The sequence below is a fragment of the Alosa sapidissima genome, chromosome 14, assembly GCF_018492685.1.
Source record: "Alosa sapidissima isolate fAloSap1 chromosome 14, fAloSap1.pri, whole genome shotgun sequence".
In the NCBI taxonomy this organism is placed as follows: domain Eukaryota; kingdom Metazoa; phylum Chordata; class Actinopteri; order Clupeiformes; family Clupeidae; genus Alosa; species Alosa sapidissima.
Genome location: NC_055970.1, coordinates 28,529,810 through 28,550,457, shown reverse-complemented (window position 1 = coordinate 28,550,457; position 20,648 = coordinate 28,529,810). Strand labels below are relative to the sequence as shown.

Genomic DNA, 20,648 nt, shown 5'->3' with positions numbered 1-20,648 from the left:
TGATAGCCTTTTCATTCTGTTTTTAGGTTCATCCCAGAAAACATCGACTGCTTTTGGAAGTGTTTGATGAGAATCGTCTGGTGAGTGTTTTTTTATGATACAAGTAGCCTCTGTCTCACGCACATCACCCTCATAATCTTGAACATCCATCACACACGAAAACACGTTAAAACACACAAAATACAGAATAATTTCTGAATAAATTGCACAAATATTTGAACCATAACCCAACCCATACTCAATCAACCAACCCATTCATCGTTTCAGCGCACATGCAAAACTCCAAAGTGGTCCTTTACAGATTATAAGACTACATTAAGCTTGACATTGTCCTTTTTTATTTATTTTTGTATACTTGTAGAGCTCTATATTGGTTTAAGTGAAAATGTAATTTTTCCCTCTACAATTTCAGTATGCTACTTTTCACATATAATGACTCAAACTGAGTTCAAGCAAAATACCTATTTGAAGCTGTTGGTATTGGAACTATACACAAGCTATATGCCCACCCCACTCTATAGAAATGTTTACAACATGAATTAGTAAGCTCACCTCCATGCAAGTATTGGAACTATACACAAGCTATATGCCCACTCTTGTGAAATGTTTGTACAACATAAGTAAGCTTACCACCGTGCAGGTGTTACTTTAAAAATATTTTTTAAGAAAAGGGTTTTTGCATACCTCGAATACCTTCACCTTGAGACTGCCGCTATGCCCAAGTGAATAAACTTGAGAATTATTCATCTGGCTTTATTTGGACATTTCTTAATGGATTTACAGTAGCCTGTATTCACCTAACCATACTTCTTATCAGTTCTCATCTTTGCTGAAATGAGCCAACATAAAGATTACAAAAACTTGTGTTGCTACACTGTACAGCCGCCTCATCCACAAACTTTAGTTTAATTTTAGATTTTTACTAGATGGAATAAAGTATTGCTATATAGAATATGCTGTTTTGTGATGGAGTGTATAGAAGATTGTGTCCCATTGAGTATTTGGAAAGACCAATTAACTTTTCATTTCATTAACTTCTATAAAATTGGATTTGGTAGTCAAAGTCAACAAACATTTTTGTTGTCTTTGGCCATGGAAGGGGAAAAAAAATCAAGACAGGAATCTAAGAGAAATAATAGCAGCTGCATTATAGAGGGAGTCTATGTAAAGAAAACGCTTAAAGAAAACACTGTCTGCATAGAGAAACATCTGCCTGCTACAACTGGCATTTTGTCTTTCTCAGGTTTCAAACATGTTGCATTCTATGTGCCACTTACGATAGCCTCACTGTATTTCACAGCATAGTAATACTCAGGGCTGCCGGCATCAATGTTGTAGCATAGGATTCAGTTGCACAGGGGTTATTCGGTTGCTTTTATACCCAGTAATCACATCACACTGTGCCACATAATCTGCCATGATTAATTTGATTCATTTAAAAAATTAAATGCTTTTTGGTGGACATGGCACACATGCCTTTCCAGTTAGGAACTGAACTGTATTGATTTGGTACTTGGTCATATAACATGCTTGGGTATCTTGGTAAGCCATTCAGATTATTTTAACTGTCTCTGAAAGGGGTCACTAAATACCCTACCCTTTTATTAAATATTAAATAAAATATTCTCTTTAAAATTAGTTTTTTTATGGAGAAAAGTCCAGTCATGACTTGATATGTGCATGTTTGTCGGCCATTCTAAACAATTAGTTAAGTCTACCTTCCTTTGCACCTTGGTCCCCCAGAATAGCTTAGCTGAGAGCAGTTGTTTCTGATTGATGGCATGGAATGTTAATGACAGAGAAGCTGGCATCATAACCAGCATTTGATGCAACATAAGGTGTCAAATAGCATGTGATGTAGCACTATCGTTGTGAGCATGGGATACCTGAAAGCTGGTCAAATGAAAAGTAGTTTGTTGGTGCGCACATCCAAGGCAGGTGCTGGTCAAAAAGTGCCTTCATCAGACTGAGAGCGTATAAGCTCGAAACGTTACACACGGGTGAATTAGTCAATAAAAATTCCTGATGGGAGCAAGTGTGCGGACAATCCACCTTTTTTCCTTTTGATACCTGAAAGCTGGAAAATCACTTGTTGATTATAAATTAAATCTTTCTACTGCTACATATTCATTAGGACTGTTTTACTCTGTGTGACTGGGTGACTCATTCTTTATGGTTTACATCTGTGGCTAAATGTTGATGCTGATGTTAGCAGGTCCTACTGACTAATGATAGTCATACATTCTGCCAAAAAATCCTTGTTTTCCAGGTTTCAAAGTGTACATGTGATTTGAAAAATCAATCTGTTTGATATAGAATTATGCTGAAACTCTTTCTGTTTGATTTCCTGTAATTCTATCCCAGTGGGTAAAAATATGAGCAGGGGTGTCGCGCAGGAGAAACCGTAGAAGCGTAGCCGCTGTTGGAAGTGCCACTGAAGTCTTCAAGTGAGCTAGTGCCAGACCGAGAGGCAGGAAAATAGTGTTCAGACGGGGAGGAATTTGCCACACTGGTAGAATTGCCACACTCTGTGGTTTTGGTGTTGGAGTAGATTTTGTGGTGGGCTAGAAGAGTGAGTGTGTGTGTGTCTGTGTGTGTGTTTGTGTGCTCTCTTTTCAGTGGCTGCCTCAGTGCCGTGCTAGGTTGCTGAATATACCCCCTGCTCCTTAAAGAGGCAGACCACAGGGGACTGTGCACTTCTGAGGAGTCTCAGCTTTTCCTTCAGAGTACATCTGACCTCCCCTGGCCATTAGCCACCCAGCAGACACGTCAGGAATGTAGGTTGTCACAGGAGCTATTTTGACTATGTGTTGCCGCTAATGATTCTAATCACCGTGCTGGACCCATAGCAGTTGCTTTGCTTCTGCTTCTGCTGCTGCTTTTTTTTTTACACAAGCAGATTTTGCAATGTCTTCCTATCTACTCGGTCTCTGGGATTAGAGAGTCAGACGCATGGCTCGCCGGCTCCGCTTGCATTTTGCGTCGAGGAGGAGCAACACTGACCCTTTGTCAGAGAGCTGTAGTGGTCATGACGAGGAGAGCGGTCTGGGAGCTTTTCCCCGCAGTCCTTCTGAGAGTCTGGCGCACAGCTCGGTCCACATGAAGGTGACTCCAGGGCAGCTGGCCCTGGCTTTGCCTCCACTGTCACCGGAGTACGGTAATTTACAGCGCTACTCGTCCGTATTTATACCCAAGGTTAACGGCTCGACGAACAAGAAGAGCATTCTACAGATCTCCCTGCAGCCCAGCCGGTTGGGTGGAGAGTTGGAGGGGAGCGCAGGCGATGATGGGGAGAAGGCTGACTGCGAGGGTGGCGTGGGGAGTAACTCAGACGGGGGGTCGTGTAGCAGTAGCACGATCAGCGACGCTGGCTACTGCAGTAGCAGCAGCATATTTGAACCTGATCTGCCTGAGAGGAAGGCGGTGACGGGCACTGGGGCACAAGCCAGTGAACGGAGTGCACCCCGGCGGAAGACCCGGGTGCCCCTGCGGCGTTGCTCCTCGCTGGTGATCTTCCCACGGAGCCCCTGTAACACGCCGCCAGCCTCCCCCGTCAGCCCGGTAGCCCTGCCCGTGGTGCCCCCAGCACGAGGCTCCTACCAAACCTCTCACCAACTCCAGCTGTCTTCCAGCGACATCGCACAGGATGACCCGCAAGCGACCTCCAAAGGATCTGTCGCCACGGCACTCAGCGGCCTGAGGCTGTCCAAGAGCAGCTGTGCGTCAGCTGAGCTCAGAGACGCTAGGCCCATTGTACATTTCAGCATCCCTCAGCTGGAGAGGCCAGAAGAACGGAATGACTGCGGCAAGACGGAGGATAAATCCACACACATGGAGCGGACAGAGAGGCACTCTAGTGTACTTCTGCACTTTGCCAACCAGTGGGCAGCACCTTTGACAAAAGAGAATCCAATCAAGGCAATGGTGAATGTTGATTCAGGCAACACCCATTATGAGGCTTTGAAGCCCATTGATAAACCTGAGTCCGGGACCGTGAAACTTTATCGAAGTACTTCTGCTTGCTTGTTGCCAACATCCAAACTAGCAGAGAAGACAAATAATGTGTGGGTAAATACTGGTGAAATAATTGAAGAAAAGGGAGGGCATCATGCGTTTCAGCGGAGCATTTCTCTGGAAGTGCCCTTGGTACACAGAGGGATTTCATGCCATTTTTCCAAACCAGCGTACAGTAGCCTCAAGAACGGCTCTCCCCAGGTTCACATACATGTGTCCCGTGGAACAAGGGTAGGAAACACTGGATCCTCAATGGATATGAAATCTAATGAAAAAAGGGATCACTCTCAGACCAACGCTGGAGGAAACACATTAGTAAGCCTTTTTTCGTCTGTTATGTATTAAATTAGAACTCTGTGATTTGCACTGCCAGCATGTTGGTCATTATCCTTTGGAAGCAAATTTTATAAATAGACTTTAGAATATTGAATATTGTCTATTTCATGTTAAACTTTAAGGACTTCAATATCCATTTCGAAGAACGTGATGAGGGTCAGATTTCAAAATAGAGAAGCTACCAGCTGTTGACAGTGATCAGCATTGGGCCTGTCCATAGCACAGACAAAATACAATGCCAGATAAACTGAAATAAATGTGAAACTGGTCTTTAGGGTTTCCATACCTTGCTTTACAAGGGTTTCTAGACAAAACATATCAATGTCTAAATAGCCCAATTAGCCAATTGGTTTAGATTACATAAAGGAGAGTTCTTGAAGGCTATGGCTTCCATTTTAAGTTGTATTAAAGTTTTATTTGGTGTTGAAACATTACCAATTAATTTTCCCCTCGTTCTTTTAGAAAAGAAAGTCTGTAGTTCAATCCCTGAAACGATTATTAATAAAGGTATGCTTAAAGACTATTCAGAAACGTGTTGTTGAGTAAAAAAGGCCTTAGCTAGCAAGGCCTTAGCAACACTGTGAGCCATATGATAATGCCATCTCCCTCTGTCACAACCTCTGCTTTGCGGATGTAACTGTGTTTACCATAAGACTCAACTCTGCAAGCAAGCAAGAGCTAAATTCAGTAACTGAGAAGGTTGTAGCAGCCAAGTCATGTAATTAACAAGCCCAATGTGGACAAACATTCAGAGGTATTCAGTTGCATTACAGTAATGCATCAAGGTGCTGGCGTCGATGCAAAAAGTTGAAAGAGCAAAGAACACCAAATGAAGGTGATGTAGAGGGAATCTTTCTACATCACTGACATTTTTTAATTCGATTGTACTCATTTCAACTCGATTGGATTTATTTTTTTATTATTCTGTTAACACTTTCAGTAATGGCTTTAAGTATTTACCAAACACTAATTATAACAGCTCAAGTTGGCAGGGGTGGGGGGGCTCCTCTGACTAAAAATAAAGCACCTCGAAAATATTCCCTCCGACTCCAGATAGTCTGGCCTGTCGCAGCACTGCTCAGAGCTGCGGATTGAAGTTCAACAACATGATACAAGCACAGCGCTCAGCCATGCCAGTCATCTGCGTGCCCTGGCAGTCATGGGGGAGGGGGGAATGTTTGGGAGCCTTGGAGCCTTTTGCAGTAAAATGGTGGTGTGTTCCCCTTGCTGGTGGGTCCCCCAGCCTGGCCATGTTTGTAAAGCATCAGGTGTCAGGAACCATTCCCTTAGCCTCATGCCCCCCCCCTTTTTTGTTGTTTAACAGCTTGTCAAGAATGGCTTACAGCAGCAGTTAGCCCATGCTGTTTCCTTCGTTACCACAACATTTTTGCCAGTGCGTCTCAGCTTCTACCACCTAATTGTACTATAGAAGATTGAACAACAACAAAAACACTTTACTTAAATCCAGCATCCATAAACAATGTAAAGGCCTATATCTTTACAAATTGTTCATAATACATTACATGCTACTGACAAATCTATATAACAGCTGGACCCCGATATGGTCCTATAAAGAACACTTGGTGAATAAGCATGTTGAATACTGGGTTTTAAATAGTCATCAAGCAGACTGTTGCAATATCAATTGGTCTTCATTGTGTGCAATGCACTGTATAGAGATTTAGGAAAGCTCATTCACTTTGTCCCTCTGTGTCTGCCTGCTTTCCACAATAAGAGATGGTATTCAAAATTCTTTTTGTTAGTGTTACCTTGTAGTGAAATGACCTACCTCACTCTATTCGATCAAGTAACTGCCATGGTATATTCTTGAGATGGCATGATGCCACTTTTTCATGTACAATACCAAAGCCACAAACTTGAGGATCCATCAATACCAATCCAATACCGTTTTTTCCTTCTCTTGCTTTCAGTAGTACTGCAACCAATTCAGTCCAGTATTCACAATAAATAATGGCTTGGCCACAATAGTTAATTCCTGCAAAAGTGCCTTATTATTTCCATGTGGTACAGTGCGACAACCAAGATGCAAAATGTCCACAAATAACCACAAATAATAGGACCGTGAAGAAGATTGACAGGAAGCAATTGGGAGAGAGAGCGATGCTATCTGATGCGATCTGGTGAAAGTCTTGTAGGCAGAAGTGTTATCGCCCATTAAATTTTTTTTTTATGAACTCTTGAGTGTGTGGCACCTTCTTTCTCTTTCATTGGATTTACACACCGGCAGCCAGCACCTCATCTTGGTGTGCGTTACACCTATCCTCCATATGGATTTGGGAAATTACTTAGGTCCCCGTGGGCACTTGAACATGGTACTACTGTAGGTCCTAGTGAACAAGGCTTATTCAGCCTCCTTTCAACCCGGAAACCATGCCAGTGGGGATATTGGGCAATCCATGTATCAGTAATTTACAATACATAGTTTGCAATAACGTGTTAATAACTTCTTGTAGTAATAACATAAGGGATATGGGCCACTGAGGTGTCCTGTTACTGTATATGGAATTAATTAACAAAGCGTGGGCTAAGAACTCTGATATGATATTTATCTATGAACCATTTCTGCATCATTTTTTATCAAGATAATAGATCTTATGAGTTAAGAGGATTCCATGATTTTCTTGTTTATAAATTTAGAGCCAACATGCGGATAAATCATTCCATACTCTTGCGTAGTCTGTGTCCGGATGCAGGTTTTATGGACGTGGCCATAGAGTTAATCATGCCCATCTGCCAGCATATTTGACCCTTAGCTCCGATCATGTTTTTCCAATAGGTCATGTGATATTGGTATGTGTACATACCAAACACCAGAAATCTCCATCAAACCTTGTTGTGGATTTGAGTTTTAGGTCCATGTGTCTTGGTTGAATAGGCTGAACATGCTAAATATAGGCACACTGCTGCTTATCAAGGTTACACAAAAATACTTGGCCCAGGTTGTGGAGCACCCATATGCTCTCTTATGATGCCAACACAAGCATGGAGCGTAACTGCAGATTTTAGAGGAAAGGGTTTCAAATAGCATGATATCCGGAACTGCTTTTCGTTGCAGCACTCTAACGTGTTTACACATTAGAAGGTGCCAGTGCCTAGGCTGTTAACTAGTTAATTTTTAACTATATTTTCCATGATAACACAGAATATAGGCTGCCGGAGCTGCTGTTTATGTGCATCTGTTTTGTTCATCGCACAAAAGTCTGGCAACTTCTTGCTTATCATCACTTGAATTGTTTTGTATTTGAAAAGTTGGGCCTAAATCACTTCTAATTTCTAAACTTTCTGGTCACTTGTCTGTTCTAAATAGGCCTACATTTTCTTATCGGTTAACGGTTAATTAAGTGTGCTTGCAAAGCAGCACACTTATTGTTCTTAAGTTTTATTATTATTCCCGTCTCCCTAATTTTTGGCCAGCTCCTGCGCCTAGGCCCTTTGAGACAGAGACACCGCAGTGGTCGTTCCATACGTATTAATATGAATAGGTGTTTCTGTAAACCTAGGGACAATAAACAGCTATCTCTGTTACAAAAACGAGCTGGTAATCGCTCATTGAAGAGGGAACTGATAAAAAGATTGTTTTCCTCAAAGCATGGAGTTGACAAAGAACAAGCAGGAAATATCACGTTAATGTTAAATACATCTGAACACTAGGTGGCAACATTGTACATTTCACTAAATACGGTGGAATTAGTGTGAGCTTCACAAGTAAGGAAGGTGCAAATAATTTCGTTTATTTGATGTTGCCTAGCAACCCTGGGACCAGCCTTCAGAGCAAACATTCTAGAACAGAGCTTCAGAGAGACACGTTTTGAGTTCGTGGCCAAGTGCCTAAAATATCGGTTTCTATGTGTATGTGCTGGATGGTGTGCGTCCTTTATGAAAGTAAATGTTTTATAGAGTTACAGACATAATGAGTCATGTTGTAGTGATCAACATAAATGTGCCCCTTCTGTTATTAGAATGCTAAGCGGAGACTTAACATGCTAAGAGGAGATTTAACATCATTCATTTCTTGTGTTGCTAGAAGCTAGCTATGTCATAGGGAGGAGATATGGGATTTATGTTGCTTAGCGTAATGCCATGGTCATTTGATATGAGATGCTTGCACTCGTAACTTTGTCACTCGAAACTTTAGGACTCCTATTTTTTTTTACTAAGAGTAATTCAGGAAGCATTTTAGCCCTAAAAGTAGCGCCTAAGTCTGTGACCGCTTAAAAGAAGCCGCTAGGACTCCTAACTCACTAACACCGATTCACAAACAATTTTTTGTGGTGGCATTTCACGTCGCGATGTTTTGAAATGCGTCTACAGGAGCTTCCAATCGCGAGGGAACAATTTTGCATTGTATGCATAACTAAGGGATGCAGTAACACCACCAACAACAACCAAAACTAGCCTACTCATTGTCAACATGTACTTTAAATGTAACGTTTCATTGTGAATCAAATGTTCTCCTCTTTGCAAACGTAGGCCACTTCTTAATGGGACTCACTGTATGGAATTTAGTAAAATAGAGATGTTTCAAATAAGATAAGGTTAGGATATGCCCGCTTGACAATGGCAGAGATAGAACTGGCCTTTGGCCATAGCAACATCCATTTAGAACGACTGGCCTTCATAGCAACCAAAGATCTTAGCTCTGATTCATGTACAGTATGCATGCAATGTGATGCAAAGTATAGAAAGGTGATGAAATATACAGAGACAGGTCAAGAAATATAGTGCAATGTAGACAGTAGTATACAGTTGATTTACAGAATATGAATTAAATATAAATATGTGCAGTGTATTAGCAGTTCTCATACAATACATACAAGTAGAATACTGTATGTAGATGTAGCAGTAACATTATAATAGTAGAAATAATAATATAGATATATGTAGTGTATTAACAGAATATAATAAAACAGAATAAATATGGATATTCAATATGACAAATATATAACAGATATGTACATAACATGCAGCTATGTGCAGTGTGGAAACAGTGTCATTGTAGTGCAAAAACAACATTATAAGAGTAGTAAGAATAAGTCTATGTGCAGGATGAATAGTATGAAGATCAGTAGAATAACTATGTATAAATGTAATTACAGTAGGCCTATGTACATTTGTAAATAAATAGAAAACTATGGGTGAGAGGGATAAATTAATTGTATTTAATCGTAAAAGTAAATTGCATTAAATTAAATTGCAATTAAAAATCTTTCCAGTAGGCTTTAATGTCATGCAAAAAGTACAACCAAAGCTGAGCTTGATCAACTAGAACGTCTAAAGAACCAGAACTTGAGTGTAGTTTTTTGCTGGGTCCCAGGCCATGTTGGTCTGAGGGGAAATGAGAAAGCGGACAGTGCTGCTAAACAAGCCCTCAATGAAGAAGTCACAGAATGTCAAATCCCTGCCCAAGACCTTAAACCTATACTGAACTCTTACATCACAGGTAAGTGGCAATCTGAATAGGATTAATGTACCAACAACAAGCAAGGAATGTGAATTTTGGCACGTTTTCATGATCCACTGGGTCGTTATGGGCCACTTAAAATACGGTGTTGCTAAAATTACTCCTATTGTGGCTATTAGAAAAATGCGTTCATGAGTATCCAGCTACATTTAATAAGTTAAGTAAAATACATTTACACACACAAAAAAAGACATCACTAATGTTGTGGACATTCCTTTATTCTGAGATACATCAATAGGCTCTCAAAACAATCCCAAACTGACATAAGGTCTTTATAGAGCAAATCCATATAGATTATTTGTCAAATAAACCAGTAAAACAGAATTAGGGCCTGGAATATATAACATTCACACTCATAGCTCATGTTTTTAAAATAAATCAGTAAAAAAGTATCCTGACAAACAATTAGCATTTTAATGCCTTTGTCATATTTCATAATTTAAGTTCTTCTGTAGGTTACCTGATAGCCCAGTTTGAGAGGCACAAGATGCGTGACATTATTTATTTTTGCAGCCAATCACTGCTGTCGATTTATTTTATTGATTTGATTTTAGTCATAGAAGCTAAATTCGAAGGCAGGCCACAGGTAAAATCCAACTAACCACATTCACCCCGCAAGCCAATAGTTGAATAGCCCTCTCCTAGAGCTTTTGAGATATTGCCACTGCTCCAACACTGAAAGGCACTGTTAGAAGGCTTGGATCAAGCCAAGTTCAGCAAAGTGTATGCCACTGTCTGCTCACGTTGGTGACCAGACCAGGGCAAGCACACTTTCGCAGTTCCCGCCGGAAATGCAGTCTAGTTAAGGAGTGTCAACTATCCGTGAGGATGAATATCCGTAATGGTTTACATCTCTAATGGTTTAATTTTGGAGACCGCGAGTTTCCAGCATTTGCTTTTTCTTACAAAATGTTTCTCTTAACAATTCAGATTGTTGTCCTTACATTTTACTTGGCGTCTATGGGTATTCAGAAGGAAGATACAGTATGATATTTCTGTGGTGGGTAAATATGGAGTTACATGGTTTTATACTCAAAATACTGAAATATTTCAGCATGCCAGGAAACATTTGTATTATATTTGAGCATCAGTCTGTGCTCATGGATTTGTGGTTTGACCTCAATTTCTCAGATGAATGACTGTCCTTCTGGTGGGGGGGGGGAGCAACATGAGGTGGAAGTCTTGGAGGACTAAGAACACTTGATTGCACTTTTGTTTGAAAATCTGTGGAATTTCCTTTCAATGTAGATTTTGAAAAAGGGAAAAACCCAACTTGGATTGTCACAAGAAGGGAGCAGTGGGGAAGTGGGCACATTCTCTGGCTGAGCTTATTTTGGGAGCACTATTTTTGCTGAATGAAGTTTTTGTTAAATAAGGGGGGGGATAATGGCCGCTAATTGGAAGCTTTTGCTTACTGAGAGAGGGCAGTCAGGCGCTTTGGAGAGAAACCCGAATGGCAGCTACTGAAATGAATGGCACCAGCTGGAAACTGTTTAAAACCCATTTTCCTCCAAATGCCACTGACTTGGCCTGTTTTCCCCTCTAGCGTCTCTGCTGTTAGGGAAACTCCAGTCCTATAACATTGTTATGTGTAATGTGTTCATTTCTGTTTAAATTCATTGTGATGGTTTTCTGTTTTGATGTGATTCTCTTTTTTTATATGCTTGTCATGTCTTATCTGCTTGTAAGAGGCATTGTTTTGTTTGGGGAATTTGTAATTAGTGTTCATCTGGCAACATAACCGAGTTATATCAGAGAGGTGTAAGTGGGATTTATGTAATTCCTGTAACTATGAAGTAAAATAGTCACAATCATAGTGACCACTCTCAAAGCAGGTATTTCACAGACCCTCAATTTCATCTGTACAAAGCTGTCTATGTTTGATCTAGCCAGTTGGGTGAAATGAAACATGAAACCAGACTATCAATAATCTAACTGTGTCTCTCATAATGACTGTGTCTCCTCGAATGATACTGTTTTACCTCTATATATGTCATACCCACCAATTGACCAGCTGAGTTTGGCAGCTTGTGATGAATCCGCTCTTGCTTGGTCAGAAAGCCTCAGGTGCCAGCTTTGAATGTGTTTAGAGCATGAAGATATGTTGACTCACCCTGTATTTAGGGGTACAGTGTTGAGACTGTAAATGGGGGTAGCTGGTGGTGTGTGGAATATGAACAGGGTTTCGTCTGGCAGAGGAAAGGTTTCGTCAGGCAGGTTTGTGTTAGTTTAATGTGGTGTGTGTGGTTTTAATTATCCATTTAGTTCTCCCTCAGTGTTTTAAGACCTAGATGACACGACAACTTAACTTCATCTGTTTAAATATTTCTGTGGTCACAGAGAAAATGTTTTATGATATTTAGTATATGCCATTTGAAACAGTACATTGTGAATGGTCACTAGTGAGACTTCCTGTGATTGCTTCCTTTAAACCATTTGATATTGAGAATTTGAGAAATGGATATTGAGAACAGATTTCTGTTTTGATGTGGCCAGATTTTACTTTCTGAACTTGTAACTTTTAAGTTTTATTATTGTCTCCACCAAAGGATTTATTTGTTTGTGTGTCTGTCTGTTTGTCTAGCTGTTTGCTGGCACAATTACACAAAAACTACTACATAGTGGAACAGATCCGAATAGCAGGGTGGATCCGCCAGTCATTTTTCATTATCACTTGGCCTTGATTTAAGGTCTGACATCTTTCAGATTTGATTGATTTCTGTGCCTCTCTTGTTTCTTTCATAATCTGCTCCGGAGCCTTTTCCTCCTTGGAGGTCGCCATTGATTATACTCTTTCACCAAATTCCAATGATTTAAAACTGTTCAAGTACAGTATGTGTGATGTTTGTATACAATCAAGCAATCTGCTTTCTCTAGACTCTTTCTCTCTCACACACACCGAACTAAGGGTGTCGGTATGTGCCTTGTGTGTTCTTTTTTTTTTAGACTCGAGATGACTTTCTGGGCCAGGTGGATGTGCCTCTGCACCAAATACCAGTGAGAACATTTATATTTTTTTGTCTGTGATATTGGCTTCAGTGTGTTTTATATATTGATATTATGGCATTTCTGCATAGTATCTCAATATGTTTTCCCTCTGGATTTGAACAATGTGTCTGTGTGTGTGTCATGACTTCAAACTGCCTTGTTTTCTGAAATGGTTGGTTCCACATAATTGTATCTACTTAGCTTCGGAGAAACACAGCTTTGGGAAAACATTCCTGGTGTGTGGTGTCATAATAAACACTCACACCTGCATTATTGTTATGTTGTCAGTCAGTGTTTCAACCATGCATGCACAGCCCTGATGTGTGTTTTGTGCCTAAAAATATCAATGAATTTTAACAGCATGTTTCTTATTTCAGACAGAAAATCCTAACACAGAGAGACCATACACATTCAAGGATTTTCTCCTTCATCCGAGAAGGTTTGTGTTTCATTGCTACATTATAACTGTGTAGTGTGTATGTGAGCGTGTTTCTTATATATAAATCTGTTTGTTTGTTTGTTTGTTTGTTAGTTATATGGGCCATATAATCAAGACTTTATGATACATTACTCAGAATACACAGTATTTTATGACCTGTTATCTGTGTTTCTCCTGTCATGACCATAATTTATGCTTTTGTATCTTTGGGAGCAGCCACAAATCCAGAGTCAAGGGCCATCTACGTCTCAAGATGACATATCTGCCCAAGAACAGCGGCTCTGAGGAGGACACCAGCGAACAGAATGAAGACCTGGATGTGAGCTCCCATCCTCTGATCCGTTCCCCCACATAGGCACACTTAACCAGTCCTAATGAAGCAGCCCAACACATGTTACATGTGTCTTTTGGCTCCTGCTCAGCTATTTAACCGTGAAACATATCAGGCGTGTAGGTTTCCTGGGACATGCCAGACCTGTCCAACCAGAATTTACTGGAAAGCAACATGTCTCTGACGAATGGCTGCTATCTTTGGGAGGTGCTTATTGATGAAACCAGCCAGTCATCATTCTTCAGCAGGTTTAATGTAATTACTGGCCAGGAACACTGTGTCCCGGCAGGCCAAACTATATTTATCCCCTTCTACACCCCTCACACCCTTCAGAGACCTCCTTAGCAAGACCTGTGGCAGCAATATCGGTTTTTCCCTGATTAAACACACTCATATCATACATCTTCAGAGGCTGCAAAGTCATTGCACACACACACACACACGTGACAATTATGATACTTGACCTCCACCTGCTGCGTGTTTCTTTCCGAGCTGAGTCAGGTTGGGTGTTAACACAGCTACCACAAAGCCACTGGCCTGGGCTCAGTGTGGTGTGCTTATGGCTAATGGTTGAGATCAGGGCGTGTGGCAGTGGGGTGGGCGGTTTGACCCTGCGTCAGCTGTTAAATAGCATGCGGGGCTGGGACTAAGCAAGCGTCTGTTCTCCTCCCACAGCCAGGCTGGGAGTTTCTGGAGGGTCAAGATATGTCCGGGCCTCGGCACAACCACCAGCTGCCTGCTCTGCCCCCTGGCTGGGAGGAGCGGCAGGACAACCTGGGCAGGACCTACTATGTCAACCACGAGACCAGGACCACACAGTGGCAAAGACCCATCTTGCAGTACGTCCTCAGCCCTCCTCTTTCTCCAAGTGCATGCTCTTATGTCTGAATGTGAAGGCATCTTGGGCACTTCTTATTTCAGACCCAAAAGCACTAAAAAGCTATGTCTGACAACATTAACATTTTGCTCTGCTCTGAACTCTTATCAGACCGATCATTTTCAACATGACAGTCCATTTAAACTTCACAACAAGTTTGGCAAATTGATATAGAAGTGTACTAGGGCAGTGTTTCCCAAAGACTGGGTCGCGACCCACAGGTGGGTTGCAGGAGATTTTATTTGGGTCGTCAGCACAATTTATGTTGTCTAATAGGCCTAACTTTTACCATTTAGCCAGGAAAGCTATCAGTTTTCCATTAGGATATAGTTTGTTTACCATAGTCACGGCCCTCTGTGCAATTTTGCATTTAAAATAGCTCTGGGGGGGGCGAACAAGTCGCACAGGGGATAGCCTGGACATCTCACTCGCAAAATGAAACTGTTGTAGGCTGTAGATAGTTTCAATTGTAGATGCACTCTTTAAAGTTAATAGCAACCTCCTCACATGCCTTATTATTTCGGATTTAAAACGCTCAACAGTGCATTTTATTAGGCTACAATTTAAATGGACATTTTAAACGCTATTATTTCCTCTCGTTTTCCACCCCGCAAACTCTATAGGCTACAGTAAAGGCGCATTATCTTTTGACTATTGCGCAAAAGCCTCTTGTTCTGATATTTATTCATTTCACATTCTTACAACATAGCTTGTCACAACATCAATACACGGCCTTGGTATACGGCCTACAAACAAACGTTTAACTCCAGAGGAAAATGCGGATTCAACTTTCCAAATAAAGAAACCTCCACAAATAGGCTACAATATAATAACTTGAGTTACTTGCTATGTTTACATAGAAATTGACGGTGTTATGGATCCATTTGTCTGCAACGCAACGTAGCCTACAACATCACTCTTTAGAAATACAGGAACAGCTTACTATGCTGAAGAGTGATTTACTGCGTAGCATGCAAGAATACCCCCAAGAAAAGTTTGAGAACCTGTGGCCTAAAACAATATGGTTGCATGCAGGTTGCATGTTAAATCTGAAGTGAAATGGGTCGCGATGGTCTGTCATTTTTAAAAAGTGGGTCCCCAGAAAAAAAGTTTGGGAAACACTGTACTAGGGCAATAAAAGTGGAACTACCTCATATTTGTGCAAACATCTGAAAGTTAATTGATGTTCTAAAGAGAGCTCACAACATTCATCTATTCATCAGTGGTGTAAATGTCATGGATGTAAAGGGACATGCTCTCAATGTTTCCCTTTTTTGTTTGTTTGGTGCAGGGATAGCCAGGTGGAGGCAGAGCAGCGTCAGCACAGTCACCTGGAAGCCCAGCGGGCCTTCATCACCCGCCGGCAGATTTCGGAGCACGAGGAGATGTCAGGCGAGCGGCGCGAGTCTCCCGAGAGCTGGGAGATCATCGCTGAGGACGAGAACGCCCTGTTTAGCGCCAGCCCCAGCGCCGGCCCCAGCGCAGGTCTCGGTTCCAGTGAACGCTCGCCTCCCTCGCCCCATTCCCCCCGCTCCCCCTGCTCCCCGCGCTGCCCCATGGAGTACCACTCCTTCTGTGACGAGCTGAGCCGCCTGAGCACCAGCGCTGCCGCCACACCCACCGACAGACGCACCTCCCTCACGGTGAGACCAACCAACCAACGCTGCACAACCATTACTCTCATTTGAATTGCTCACGAACCTGTGATCGGATAGATATGCCACGCATGTCAGATGAAAGAGGAGACCCAGAGCTATCATTTGATGCATCCTTCTGGGTTATAAAACAGACGACAGTGACAGCAAAATAATAACTTCATATAGCTCGACTTGCCCCACGCTTTTGTGTGTTGTGGTGGCAAAGCATTTTCATAATCCGGTTTTGAGATCCTAGCAAATTCCTGCATGGCATGCAATTCAAGGCTCACATTGCATCCCTATTTGTTTCATCCCAACACCTTTTTGCCTTTACTTTGTTCATGGTAATGCAGTAAAAAGTTGTTGTAGAGAATCATCATGAGTGCACACACTGGCTAACACGCAAACTCGGGTCAAGACAGGTCAGATTAGTTTGTGTCACAGATATGGAGCGCAGAAAGGTCATTTTCCATCACTAAATAAAAAAATGGCATTTATTTCTGTAAGGTGCACGCACACTAGCCCTGGCAGCAAATGTAATTTGCGGCCGCTAGGGGCGTGTCTAGATTTCTAGGCTACACGCACACCACATATGTCTGTAAATTGCTCAGTCCCAAGGTCCCCCTCCACCATGGTTCTTATATTGACAGATTCAGGACAGTCTGTCCTACACATATATGTAATTCATGTCCAGCTGGCAGCTTGCTGTGGTAAGATGCATTTCAAAATGTAAGATTTTTTATGAATTACAAGTCCATGCAAGTATTAATATATGAAATGGTGGCAGATCTGGGTAGCCTAGACCAGGGGTCCCCAACCTTTTATGTACCATGGACCGGTTTGATTTCCATTTATTTTTTTCACGGACCGGTGTGGAGGTAGTGGGTTGGGGGTTCGATGTTCCATATGTGTTGTGCATGCATTACTTGAAAAGAACTAGCTCCAGTTATGTATGAACAGTGAAGGTAACGAACTCTTAAAAACGTGAACTTGAAGAAGTAAAAATGTAACAATAGGCCTATGAACTATGAAAATTGAACAACTTGAAGCTACATTTATCAAGTGTGAACAGGCTTAACAAAATATGGGAACAAAACATGGGAACTAAACGTGCATTACGAATTTAATCAGTGGGAGCCCTGTGCTTGTTTCCCTGCAACAAGAAGGTTCCATCTGGAGGTGATGGAAGACAGTGACACCCTCAGTGTGTTTTGAAATGTCCAGTCGATTGCGCATTTTGGTCTTAGTTGCAGTCATTGCAGAAAACCCGGCCTCGCATAGATACGTGGTGGAAAATGGTAGCAACGTTTTCAGCGCTTTTACGGCTATCTCGGGATATTCTGCTTTGGTTTTGATCCAAAAACCCGCCAGAGAGGTTTCCTCATACACACTCTTAAGACCACCGTCATTTGCAATTTCGATCAACTGCTCTTCCTCCTGCGCTGACAAGTTAGGACTATTCTGGATATTGAGAAATGGGTTGCGGACCCACTCATTGGTTTGCCGTGGATCTTTGGAGGATGGGAAGTAGCCTAACGCTCAAACTCATTTGAAAGCGCAACAAGGTGATCGCGCACCAGCTGCGAGAGAAAGGGCCCTGCCTCAGTCTCTCCCAAAACCCCCACTACTGTTTGGAACATATCAAATACACCCCGTTCCCATTCGTCCCCACAAATCAAGCTTGCTTTAAATACAGTGACTTTATCTGCCAGTTTAAAGACAGTCGTCATTCTCCCCTGGAGTGACAGGTTGAGGTCATTAAGCAACCCGAATATGCCACACAGGTAAGCGAGTTTTGACACCCAGTCCTCATCACTAAAATATGCAGCTAACGGTGACTTTTTTTTTTTTTTTTTTCTGTAAGAAATCTCTGCAGCAGCTCTCACAACTCAAACACTCTGGCCAGTGCTAAAGATGTTTGTTTTTTGTTGATCATTCTAGCAGTTTAGCTAACTTCGTGTGACACTACCGTTCGCCAAGAACTGATCAAGTGAAGTGAGCTGACCTGAGGCTGCGCAGCGCTGAAGGCAATATGTAAAGTGTTGAAGGCGGGACAGACAGACGTAAGAAAATAGACCTTGCAAAATGCAAACATGCGTGCAATCAAACAACTGCATATAGGCCTATGCCATGTAAAAACGTGACATTATTGCGAATTAAATTTAGTTTAGTTTGCATGCATTTTTTTTAAAACTCATGTCGTAGGCTACGGCCCGGTTAGGAATGTCCCACGGCCCGGTACCGGGCCGCAGCCCGGTGGTTGGGGACCGCTGGCCTAGACTGTGCTGAAAAAATATAGCATGTGTAAATGGCAAGTTTACAATGACCAGGATAAATGCTTATAACTAAAGGTAGTGAAAATGCTGTTGCCAGATTCAGGACGGATGCATGAAAGGCAAGTCAAGCTGCCAGTTTGCAGTGGTGAGAAGATTTTTTATAATACACTTGTTATTTTTATTATTTAAAAATCAAAAAAAGTATTAATACATGAAACTGTGGCAGATCTGGGTAGCCTGGACGCTTATAACTAAAGGTAGTGAAAATGCCCTTAAAACAGTGTAGGGTTCTAAGGGTTAAGCTATTGTTTTTAAAGGGACCCAGTGTGAGGTTAACCCTGTTTTCTGTTTTGTTGTGCGCAGCCACAGGGCCGCTCAAGCCGCAGAGGAAGTGGGCAGACCCTGACGGCAGAAGAACATCCTGTTCACCCAGTGGTATGTATCCATTCAGGTTGGCAAACACAATGTGTCTTCATTTGTGTGCACTGAAGGGTCCTATTTTCACTGTTTTCATTTGATTCCGAGCAAAGTAACCAATTTCACTGTTGAACATCTTGGTGTCGAGGACAAGTCTTGCTTGTCACATTGACACTATTGTGGTGGCCGGAGTTCAGACTGTAGGACGTGCGTGCGTGCGTGCGTGCGTGCGTGCGTGCTTGTTTGTGTGTGTGTGTGTGCACGCATGTGTGTTTTGTTTGTTTGTGTGTGTGTGTGTGTGTGCGCATGTGCATGCTGAGTGTAGTTGTCTTGTTCGATTGAAGCCTGCGGCTGCCCCATATAGTCTTCCAGCCTCCAGATGCAACGTGTCTGGGCCATTTTTCATCTGAAACGGAAAAGGCGTCCAAATCCAATCCAGCTCCTGGGAGAATCGGAGCTTTTGCCAGTGATTTAGGGGGATATTGTCCGCTGAAGGCTGCTAGTCTATTTTAAGACCACCCCAGCAGGCATTCTTGCATCGCTTGTCTTTTTTGCCCTCTCTTATTTCACACTCCTTTTCTCTTCCCTTCCCTCCTCCCTCCCTTCTCTTTTTTTCTCTCTCTCTCTCTCTCTCTCTCTATCTATCTATCTATCTATCTATCTATCTATCTATCTATCTATCTATCTCTCTTTCTGTCTCTATCTCACTGTCTCTCTCTCTCTTCACACACGCTAGTTGCTGCCCACATCTGTGGGCCTTCCCCCAGGGTGGGAGGAGAAGCGGGACTCTAAGGGTCGGGTTTACTACGTCAACCACAACAACAGAACCACTGCATGGACGCGACCACTCATTCAGGTAGACCTCTCTAACTGCTCATAGTCGTTCTTAATTTCACCTCAATGCTGAGCCTCACATCAACAGATGGCTCTCTCTTATGAGATCCTAAATTTGTTCATGTCAATGTAATGTGTTAAATGTGTGCCTGTTAGTTTAGTGTAGGAAGTGTGTATTGTGCAACATTTTTAATAATGCATAAGCTACACAGCTGTTCATATAGAAATGTTTTGTTGAGTTCGATCATTCCTTCTGACCTAAAGGTTTGTCTCTTCATCTTTGTCTCTCAGCAGACGACTTCAGAGGCGGCCCAGGCAGCTTTGGCTCAGGCTGGTGTGTCTCAGGCTGGTCTGTCCCCAGCAGCTTTGTCTCAGGCTGGTGTCCCCCCGGCAGCTTTGTCTCAGGCCAGTGCGTCCCCGGTGGCTATGTCCCCGGCTGCTGCGGCTATGTCCCTGCCGTCTGGGCACCAGGCGTCCGTGCGCTCTCCTGAGGCATCTCCGCTGAACTCCCCCGGCCCACAGCAGGCCTACGAGTCCGGCTTCTTGCCCAACGGCTGGGAGGTGCGCAGTGCCCCCAACGGAAGGCCCTTCTTCATCGACCACAACACAAAGACCACCACATGGGTGAGGCATCCACATGGTTACCTGAGGAGCAATGTGGCTGGACTGAACTGACCGTTGGGATGAGTTTATTCCTGACTATGACTGATTTCTGATAAAGCGTAATATGGCATGCAACTAACAAACAAGGCACAAGTTATCAGAATGTTCAACAACACAAATCAAACACAACTTTTAATGCATGCTGAATATATATGAATATTGTCAAGAACAGAACAATTGCTGAGCTTGGCATTAGGCATTTCACTTTAAGCAAGGTCCTTTGTGCATACGGAAACTCACTGTAGGTTTCTTCCTGGCTTCTTGAATGTTTTGTTTGGCACCAGCCAAAATTCCTGGAATGTTTTTTGTTTTGAGCTGCTGCCCTGCTGCTTAACCATGCCCTTGCATATGGGT

General features: G+C 42.4%; 1 protein-coding gene across 7 annotated transcripts in view; it reads left to right on the top strand.

The window, feature by feature from the left end:
• Nucleotides 1–20,648, top strand: part of nedd4a (NEDD4 E3 ubiquitin protein ligase a) — a 44,436-nt gene that overhangs the window by 15,653 nt on the left and 8,135 nt on the right. The window contains exons 5-15 of one of the 7 annotated variants that reach the window (XM_042061345.1): nt 27–84; nt 1,939–1,952; nt 3,217–4,329; nt 12,779–12,829; nt 13,198–13,259; nt 13,476–13,578; nt 14,266–14,429; nt 15,759–16,110; nt 18,744–18,815; nt 19,534–19,653; nt 19,923–20,255. In XM_042061345.1, the coding sequence (XP_041917279.1) occupies nt 27–84; nt 1,939–1,952; nt 3,217–4,329; nt 12,779–12,829; nt 13,198–13,259; nt 13,476–13,578; nt 14,266–14,429; nt 15,759–16,110; nt 18,744–18,815; nt 19,534–19,653; nt 19,923–20,255 (2,442 nt within the window). Of the gene's footprint in view, nt 1–26; nt 85–1,938; nt 1,953–2,673; nt 2,778–2,819; nt 4,330–12,429; nt 12,523–12,778; nt 12,830–13,197; nt 13,260–13,475; nt 13,579–14,265; nt 14,430–15,758; nt 16,111–18,743; nt 18,816–19,533; nt 19,654–19,922; nt 20,256–20,648 lie in introns of those variants that run through there. The other 6 variants (XM_042061341.1, XM_042061339.1, XM_042061342.1 and 3 more) reach the window with 6 other exon arrangements.